The sequence below is a fragment of the Mus pahari genome, chromosome 17 (assembly GCF_900095145.1).
Source record: "Mus pahari chromosome 17, PAHARI_EIJ_v1.1, whole genome shotgun sequence".
NCBI classification, from domain to species: Eukaryota; Metazoa; Chordata; class Mammalia; order Rodentia; family Muridae; genus Mus; species Mus pahari.
The window spans coordinates 3,111,971-3,122,260 of record NC_034606.1 but is presented as its reverse complement, the minus strand read 5'-3'; the positions used below and the strand labels follow the sequence as shown (position 1 = coordinate 3,122,260).

At 45.6% G+C, this 10,290-nt stretch overlaps 1 protein-coding gene across 2 annotated transcripts in view; it reads left to right on the top strand.

Moving 5' to 3' along the window:
• Fbxo43 (F-box protein 43) overlaps positions 1 to 5,590 on the top strand; it is a 14,794-nt gene extending 9,204 nt beyond the window's left edge. The window contains exons 4-5 of one of the 2 annotated variants that reach the window (XM_021217354.1): positions 4,793 to 4,999; positions 5,100 to 5,590. In XM_021217354.1, the coding sequence (XP_021073013.1) occupies positions 4,793 to 4,999; positions 5,100 to 5,348 (456 nt within the window). In that variant the 3' untranslated portion in view covers positions 5,349 to 5,590. The remainder of the gene's footprint in view (positions 1 to 4,792; positions 5,000 to 5,099) is intronic. The other variant, XM_029531086.1, reaches the window with a different exon arrangement.
• Positions 5,591 to 10,290: the final 4,700 nt, after the last annotated feature.

Below are 10,290 nucleotides of genomic sequence, written 5' to 3'. Positions count from 1 at the left end.
GAGAGGCAGAGAGGCAGAGGCAGAGGCAGAGGCAGAGGCAGAGGCAGAGGCAGAGGCAGAGGCAGAGGCAGAGGCAGAGGCAGAGGCAGGAGGCAGGATCTCTGAAAGTTCAAGGCCAGCCTGGTCTACAGAGCAAGTTCCAAGACAGCCAGAGCTTGTTACACAGAGAAACCCTGTATCATAAAAACCAAACTAACCAATCAAAAAACAAAGATGGAGAAGAAAAATAGAAGAGGGGGAGATAAAGAAGATGAGGAAGAGAGGAAAAGGAGAGAAGAAACCCTTCCGCAACAGCAGGTAGGATGGTTTGGTGGGTACTGGCCTCTCTGACATCACAGACACACACACACACACAGTGGCACATGCTTGACCCCACACAGTACATAAATAAATGTCAGTGAGAAGATGATGTATGCCTCTCCGCACTGTTTGCTGAGCCTCACTATGGAGCTCAAGCTGCCTCCCAGGAACTGGGACTACAGGAGCTATTGCTCCTGTCTTTCAATCTGGCTTCCTACATTTCCCCCCTTATTTTAGTTTGCTTTTAAAGCTCCTTCAAAATACTACAAACTTTAGAAATAAAACTGGGTTATGAGGTTTACAAGTCCCCCTGCTCTGTCCTTTGCTTCTTTAGACATGGTCTGACCCTGTATTCCAGGCTCTCTTGGAGCTCACTGTGTAGCCCAGGATGTCCTCAAGCTAGTGGTAGTCCTCCTGCCTCATCGTCCTGAGTACTAGGTTTACAGGTATGAGCCGCCACAGCAGGCTTTTGGACTCGACTATTTCTTGTTTCTAGGTAATGTGCTAGACTGACATGTTACTTATTTTTTTGACACAGGATTTCTCTGTGTAGCCCTGGAACTGGTTCTGTAGACCAGGCTGGCCTCTACCTCAGAGACCTACCTCTGCCCCCAAGCACTGGGATTAAAGGCATGCACCACTATGCCCAGCCCATACTTGTTTTATCTGGAAGGGCTCCGTGATGTCTCCAGCCTTTCCACACTAGCACCACTCTGTACTGCCCTGCCCTGGACTCATTTCTCCTCTCTTTTTAAAGGTATTTTCTTTATTTACATTTCAAATGTTATCCTGCTTTCCTGGTTTCCCCTCCGAAAACTCCCTATCTCCTCCCCCTCTCCCTGCTCCCCAACCCACCCACTCCCGCTTCCGGGCCCTGGCATTCCTCTACACTGGGGCATCGAGCCTTCACAGGACCAAGGGCCTCTCCTCCCATTGATGACCAACTCAGCCATTCTCTGCTACATATGCAGCTAGAGCCATGAGTCCCTCCTTGTGTTTTCATTGGTTGGTGGTTTAGTCCCTGGGAGCTCTGGGGAGGTCTGGTTGGTTGATATTGTTGTTCTTCCTATGGGGCTGCAAACCCCTTCAGCTCCTTCAATCCTTTCTCTAACTCCTCCATTGAGGACCCTGTGTTCAGTCCAATGGTTGGCTGCAAGCGTCTGCCTCTGTATTTGTCAGGCACTGGCAGAGCCTCTCAGGAGGCAGCTGTATCAGGCTCCTGACCACAAGCACTTCTTGCCAGCTGTGATAGTGCCTGGGTTTGGTGACTTTATGGGATGGATCCCCAGGTGGGGCAGTCTCTGGGTGGCCTGTCCTTCATTCTCTGTTCCACACTTTGTCTCTGTATCTCCTCCCATCGGCATTTTGTTCCCCCAATTTCTCCTGTCATACGACCATAATTCCATCACCATTTGTGGGTGAATCAGATTTAGGTGTGACACAGAGGTTGTAACAAGTATTAATAACATGTACACTATCTAATAACATGTACACTATCATTAACCTTTTGTGTTTTGTTCTGGGACAGGGTCTTACTGTGAAGGCCTGGAACTGTGTATAAGCTCATGGCAGTCTTCCTGCCTCTCTGCCTCTTGAATGTTGGAACTATGGGTGTGTTAGCAGCATGCCATGTTGTGTGTGTGTGTGTGTGTGTGCGCGCGCGCGCGTGCGTGTGTGTACATGCCTGTGCACGTGTGTGTACATGACCTGCACATGTGGAGATCAGAGGTCAGTGTCAGGTACCTTCCTCTATTGACCTCTGCCTTACTTTCGCCATATAGGATTTTCACTGGACCTGGAGCTCAGCAGCTTGGCTAAGGTCTGCTGGCCCATGAGCTCCAGGGACGTGCTGAGTCTGCCCTGTCAGGGCTGCACTTACAGGCCTGGCCACTTTGGCCAGCCTTTATGTGACTGCTGGGGATCCAGACTCAGAACCTAGTGCTTACACCAGCCCCTTACTGACTGAGCCCTCTCCCCAGACAGGGTGTCATGTAACTTAGGCTGGCATTGAACTCCTTGATCCTCCTGCTTCTGTCCCTCTCACACTGAGATGCTACATACTCCACCACACTCAGCATACCATTATACGTATCTTCCTGTGTAACTTTCTCCTAGAATCATTCATTGCTGGCTCTATCGATGCCCCACTGTGTGTCCCATTGTCTGTCTGTCTTTCCCAATCCCCACAGAAACATTTAAAAGCAAAGTCATTTGGTGGTTTTCCTCAGATTGTAGAGTGTCACAGAAAGGTGCTAAGTGTGAGACTCAGAGAGCACAGGCCAGTGCACTCAGAGCCTAGGGCCATCTGTCCTCCCTCTTTATAGCAGTGGGAGTGCACACCTGAGCTGAGGTACCGCTTTCCTTTTGAGCGTCATCACTTAGTGTCCACTGTTGTCACACACTGTGGATAAACAATCCTTAGATGGCTCCGTGGTCACAGTTAAGTATTTCAGTAATCCAGCACCAGGTGGCAGAGGTAAGTGGGTCTCTGTGAGCTCGAGGGCAGCCTGAACTACAGAGCAGGAGTAAGGCCAGCTAGTGCTGTATGGCGTGAGAACTGTGCCTTGAAGACTACTGGCAGGCATGGGCATGTGCCTTTGTCAGCTGCTCCATCCATCTCTTAGACATTCAAAACAAAACAAACAAAACCCAGAAAAATAAGGAATGGCTTCTTAAAGGAATAACTGTTTCTTCTTTATTTGGGGGAGCTGACACCTTGATTGATTGGTTTGGTGCTGTAGCCATCAATTGCATCTGAATCCAGTGGGTGTTCCTTTAGTGAGCTCTTGATTTTTCTTTGATTTTTGCCTAGGCTGCAAACAATAGAGATAACAAATAAAAGACAGTCCTCCAACAAGTTCAGTATGTCCAGCTGTGTTTAAATAACACAGCTCAACACTTTAAGTAAACAGTGGCTCAGTGCCTGGATTTTAAGCTGTTACCTGCTTCGCTTCTTATGACCTACTAACTAACTGCATTCCCTATACTTAGTCTACTGTAATTTCTCATGTTTTCGTCTTTTCTGTTAGGGTCAATTACAGCTCGGGAGACTGCCAAGACAACAATTAGAGTAGAGTGGTGAAGAGAGCCATCCAGTGGGTTCATCTTGATAGTTGGTTCATCATGCCTGTGCTTTAGAAAGACTTTCTCCATCGGGTTGCTTAACAAAGTACAAGGCTATAGAGATTACTTACTGAAATGCTTTTCTAATTATTTTTCTTTTCTTTCTTTCTTTTCTTTTTTTTTATTATTTATTTATTTAGTTAGTTTTTTTTGAGACAAGGTTTCTCTGTGTAGCCCTGGCAGTCCTGGAACTCACTCTATAGACCAGGCTGGCCTCGAACTCAGAAATCCGCCTGCCTCTGCCTCCCAAGTGCTGGGATTAAAGGCATGCGCTACCACGCCCGGCCTAATTATTTTTTCTATATTGAGGTATAATTGACAAAAGGACATTGTATACTTTTAAGGTGTACAAGCAAATTAACACACTTCTTGACTGAGTATTTGAATAATGTGGGAATCTAGTTCAGATGAGAGATGCTTTTTGTTTCTTAAAAAATATCAAGGCTGTTTAAAACAACTGTAAAAGTGAATCAGAGCCATCCAGATATTTGTAAAAACCAGCCAAAGACATTGGGTTCCATGAGGCCAGCAGGCCCACTGCTCGTCCAGCGTGTGGGTAAGGTAAGAACTTGTGAAGAATTCCACCCTGCTCCACTTCTCCCTTTAGTTTTGGCTTTAAAATGGGTCGCAAACTGCGGTTTGTAGGCCAAGTCACCTGTATTTCTAAAGTAAGTTTTCCTGGAACAGCGTCTGTCTTTGGTGTGTCTGCTGTCTGCACTGCCTTGTGAGCCCAGCACTGAGCAGCTACGGCTAAATAGCCTGCAGTGTGACATGCTGTACTGTATACTCTCCGATTCCTTAGAGATGCTTGCCAAAAATAAATAAATGTAAAAATAATTGATCATATCAACAGAAACCCCAAATGTATTGCGAGAGAGAGAGAGAGAGAGAGAGAGAGAGAGCAAGAGAGAGAGCGAGAGCAAGAGAGAGAGAGAGAGAGAGAGAGAGAGAGAGAGAGAGAGAGAGAGAGAGAGAGAGAGCAATCACCATGCCAGGGTCCAAATGTGGAGGTCAGGGCAAGTCTGGGGAGCTGGTTCTTGCCTTCCATCTTGTTGGTGCAGGCTCTCTCTTATATTTCGCCGCTGTGCTACCGACTTGCACGAGATTCTCCTGTGTCCACTTCCCATGTAACACACCAGGCTGTTGGGCTTGCACTACTAGTGCTTTTACCCACAGAACCACCTCCCCATCTCCAAACTTAGGTGAGAAAAGATTCCCTGCCTGACCCCACACCCACTCCATCCCACCTCCCCCCCAAAAGAGAAATGACGTAGGGAAAGGTCCTGATGGTATAAACCTTACCTCCGGGCCAGGGCCAGGCAGAAAGCGGCTGTGATTTTGCAGTGTTCTTCTCCTTTCTTTACCACAGGGGGCCGCTGTGTTACGTGTTCAGGATGCTGCCACTCGGCTCCGCCTTCTGAGTCGCTTGGCCTTAAGGTCAGTGCAGGCACAGGCACAGGCACCCAGTGGTCTGAACGAGCAGGTTCCAACTCTGTCCCCTTGGGGGGATGTTCTGACACCTGTAGCAAGCTCTTCCCTCACCCACCTCCGGAGTAAACAGGAACAGTATGTGAAGGTGAGCGCGGGTCGGATCGTAAGTTCTTAGAAGTAGCTAGAGTTTGAAATGACGTGACTGTCAGTCCCCAGGAGACTGAGTGTGCCTGCTTCCTCTGCAGGTTGCCAGGACACTGTTTACTGACGAAGCCTTAAAGCCCTGCCCAAGGTGCCAATCCCCTGCTAAGTACCAGCCACATAAGAAAAGGGGGCTATGTAGCCGCTTGGCCTGCGGCTTTGACTTTTGTGTGTTATGTCTGTGCGCTTATCATGGGTCTGAAGACTGTAGAAGAGGGTCAGCAAAGGCTAGAGGTAGCAAAGATGTTCTCCCAGGGAGTGCCCAAAGCAAGCGGAACTTAAAACGCCTCTGAAGAGACTAAGGAACCTCCCCTGCTGGCCCATGTTCTGTCTGACTTAAAATTATGACGATTTTGAACACATGCAAATCTTCCCATTGATGACATTGATTTATTTCCTACTTTGCTTATGTTATAATGCACACCATTGTATATTTTCTTTAAAGTGATGAATTTTGAAATAATTTTATTTTACTATGTCATATCCCCATTTTAAATATTTTGATGTTTTAAATAAAGAATTTTCAGGGTTGTTATATATGTGTGTTTTATTGCTCCATGTAACCTTTTAAATTTGTGCATTTCAAAACAATATGTTGAAATGTTCTTCAATTATTTAAAAAATAATTTCCAAATAATTTGGAAATTTTGAATTTGAGGTCTGTACTGGCTAATTTTGTGTCAACTTGACATGGCTGGAGTTATCACAGAGAAAGGAGCTTCAGTTGGGGAAATGCCTCTATGAGATCCAGGTATAAGGCATTTTCTCAATTACTGATCAAGGAGGGAGGGCCCATTGTGGGTGGTGCCATCTCTGGGCTGGTGGTCTTGGGTTCTATAAGAGAGCAGGCTGAGCAAGCCAGAGGAGGCAAGCCAGTAAAGAACATCCCTCCATGGCTTCTGCATCAGCTCCTGCTTTCTGACCTGCTTGAGTTCCAGTCCTGACTTCCTTGGTAATGAACAGCAATGTGGAAGTGTAAGCTGAATAAACCCTTTCCTCCCCAACCTGCTTCTTGGTCCTGATATTTTGTCCAGGAATAGAAACCCTGACTAAGACAAGGTCAGTGAACTTTAAGGTTTAGAAAATGAGTTGATGGCTGAAATTAAATATAAATAAAATGTTTTTAGAAGTTCCATCAAATGTAATCTATAATTTCAACCTTTCTCTTACTTGATACTTTAGTAGACTTTTGATTTAGTAAAATTTACATACTAATACATGTCAGTTACGGTGACTGTGTAGTGACTTATAATGGGAATTTTAGTTAACAAACTCCTATAAGTCACACATTTCTAATTAAGTACTTAAAAATCTGGAATTATAGTAACAGATTTTGATATTTTTAGAAGATTTGGGCTGGGAGGAAATTATGGGGTTTGAATGGGAAAAGTATGAAGTTATTAATAATGGACATTATAATTTGTATGTGTTTGTAATATGCCTTTTTTCCAAGAGGGTCTTGGGAATGAGTGCGCTCTGTTTATAGATCAGTGGCAAAAAGAGCTAAGTTTTTTTGTTTGTTTTTTTTTTTAATTGCTGAAAAAAGTGTAAGAGAGGAAGGACTTTTTGGTTTTGCTTTTGGGTTTTTCATTTTGTTTTGTTTTTGTCATCATTTCGTTGTTGTCACTGTTGTTTTGTTTTGAAGACAGGGTCTCACTATGTAGCTCTAGGTCTCCTGAAGTCACTATGTAGACCAGGCTGGCTTTGAACACATAGAAGTCCACCTGCCTCCTGAGCTGAGGTCAGAGTCTTGCACCACTACATCAGGCCTCAAGAAGGAAACTTGTAAAAGATGATTTATTTATTTTTATCTTATGTACATTGGTGTTTTGTCTGCATATATCTGCGGGTATTAGATCCCCTGGAGCTGGAGTTAGAGACAGTGGTGAACTGTCATGTGGATGCTGGGAATTGAACCCAGGGTTTTCAGAAGAATAGCCAGTGCTCTTAACCACTGAGCCATCTCTCCAGACCCATAAGAGGGAAACTGACAACAGACTTGTATTTTGTGTATGTAGGTGATTGCTGTATATATGTGTGTTTATACTATACACACATATTTCAATGTAGCTCTGAAGTCATTATTTTAAGAAAATGATTAAAATTAAAACTAATAATTAAATTTAAATTTTACATATTTTCTAAATTGACTGTCTCTCTTTTTTTGCTTTTCTTCTTTTTCTTTTGACAAACTCTTACTGTGAAGTTCAGGGTGGCAAGGAAGTCACTACATAGCTAGGCTGGCCTTGAATTTGAAGTAATCCTCCTGCCTCGGCCTCCTGAGTGCTGGGATTGGGGCACTTAATAAATTACATTCGTGTTTATGCCATTTCTTTAGGTTATTTCTGGCTAAGTAGCATTTTAAAAGATAAGATTAGGGATGGAGAGATGGTTCAGTAGTTAAAAAGCACTAGCTGCTCTTCCAAAGGACCAAGGTTCAAATCCCAGACCCACAGTAGTTTACAATTGTCTGTAATTCCAGTTCCAGATCTGTCAAGCTCACACAGACATACATGGAGGCAGAACACCAATGTAAATAATAATAATAATAATAATAATAATAATAATAATAATAATATCAGGTTATTGCTGAGGGGTGGCATAGGCAAGGGAGAGATGCCCCTCTATCCCCCCCACACACACCTGAGGCAAATAGGAGAGCTGGCCCCCAAGGTCATAAGAGCAAGAGAGCTGGCCCTGCCCCTCACTGACTGCCCACTCAGGAGAGCAGGCCCCACACCTGGCCTAGACAACACAGTAGAACTGTCCCAGGTGGTGGGAGAGCAGGGCCCCACCCCTGGGCAGCCCTAAGGGCATGAGCAAGAGAGAGCTGGCTTCACCCCTTGTCTGACACAGAGGGGAAAGGTCAAGATTCTCCTAGTCACCTGTGGCAGTCAGGAGAGCTGATGGGCTGGCCAACTAACTCGGCTACAACCCAGGCGCAGACCCAGGGCTCTGAGTTGGCCCATCCAACATCTACCCTGTTACGGTGTGCTGGATGAGTGAAAAAGCTTGCTGTGTGGACCTCCCTGACGCGGAGCAACAGCAGTCCCTGTGAAGATCCAGCATAGAGAGGGTAGCAGAAGCCAGAGGCCTCTTACGACTCACTGCAGTGAACACTCAAACCTATGACTCCCTACAGCTTCCACAAGGGACAGAGAGACGAGTGGGCTTGGGCTGCATGATGTGAAATTCACAAGTAAGATCAAATAACTTTTAAGAGAATATGTAAGACATTCCACTAGGGGGCACCAAAGACTGTTTTATGGTGTTAAAGGCCTTCTACAAGTAAATGTAGCTTTTATGAATTTGACATATACTATGACATTTTCAGATAGGGGAAGTGTTTCTCTACTTATTTTTTTAAAAAGTATATGTAGAATAAATTTGGGGAAACGTTATTACTTTGAGTTGGTAATTACAATATTTGGTTGGCTGGCAGGTCCTTTGCAGATGGACCCTCGTGCGTCCTCCCTGCTGTTAATTTGCCCACCAGTCCTGTGCTCCTGGTTCCCACGCCACAGACAGACAGACAGAGAAGTGCGTACTGCGATAATGGTGTCATGCCAACAATGGTTTCCCTCAGGTAGTTCCTGTCTTGCCAGAAGCAGGGACAGGGTTAGGGCCTCAGTCACATCCTGCAGGGACAGGGACAGGGTTGGTTAGGGTCTCAGTCACATCCTGCCTACATTACTGCAAATATTCCCAGCAGGTCCACTCCAAACACCTAATTCCAGGCTGTCTGCTCTTCACCGTGGCTCCACACCACATTGCTTCCTCTTGAAGAGCAGACTTTGAACCGTCTTTCCAGTGGTCACTCTGCACACATTATTCCAAACACGATGACATCTCGCTCTTCCACCTCCATGCGTTCTCTCCCACTCCTTTCTTCTCTCGCTGTACGGACTGTTAACCCTGGCATTCGTCTTCTCTTTTCATGTGTCACTTTCTGGTATGTCTGACAAGATGAACACTCTACCTCCTTGGAGTTGTGCATTTGTCCTTTTTGTGGTCTTTCTACCATGTTTACTGCCATTAAAGCCTTCTCTTTAACCTTTGAAACTCTGTCAGTAAAATGCGTCCTGCATAATAGACTGTGCACAGAGGCTTAGTTGAATTGCTACAGGGGTAACAGTTGGTTGTCAATGGACATGAGGACTTTTTGCAAATCTCCTATTCCTTTGAGCGAGTTAGAACGGGGCCAGCACATCTTTGCTGCTCTGACTCCACCATGTTTGCTTTTCCAATCCTTTTTTGCCTCTGCCCAGATGCGCTCTCCCTTCGGTCACCTGCTTCGGTCACCTGCTCCCTTTTTGCTTCTCCTAGGCAGCTTTGACTCCTCCCCCTGCCCCCAGGCTGGCCGCCTCCCTGTCTCTGTGGGGCGGCTGGAGCTCCTTTGTGAGTGCTCTCTGGATGTATCGGAGCTTTTGTATTCTCTTCCCAACACAGTGAGTCCCTCCGCCCCACTGTGCCCTTAGTCTGAAGGGAAGTCCCGTGTTTGGCAGACCCTTTCTTTCCAAGATAACTCCTCTGTGGTGAGGTGGGGACACAGCTCATGATAAGGCAGGGAGAAGGGGTCACCCTGTGTCAAAGGACTCTAACATGGCTCCCTTGGTCTTCCCCGTGACCTTGGCCATCAGGGAAGTGTAAGGTGCAGGCTCCTTTCTGAGATTCTCACTGTGACCAAGCATAAGTGCTCTTTAATTATTTCCCGAGAAGATAAATATTCTAGGGGCAGGGCTGTGTCTCTCCCCGCTCCCCCCCCCCCTTCTCCAGGTATGTTCCTGTAATCTTATAGAGGCAGGCAAATGATGACTGAAGGGTTTTGGGAGCTAGAGTCAGGGACACCAATGTCAACAGTGAAACTTGTTACATATCCTTTTTAAAATTTATTTTTTATTAGCCATTTTCTGTATTTACATTTCAAATGTTATCCCCTTTCCCGATTTCCCCTCTGAAAACCCTGCATCCCCAACCCCCTTCCCACATATTGTTGGGTTTTTGTTTTTTGTTTTTGTTTTTTTTTTTCGACAGGGTCTTACCACATAGCCCTTGCTGGCCATGTACACCAGACTGGCCTGAAATTCACAAAGGTCCAATTGCCTCTCTGCCTCTCAATTGCTGGGGTTTATATAGCATGTGCCAATATGTTCAGCTGTTAGCTCATTTTTATTTTGGCTAGGCAGTGAACTAAGTGTCTGTACACACGTGTGTTAGGAACAACCAACTCTACGA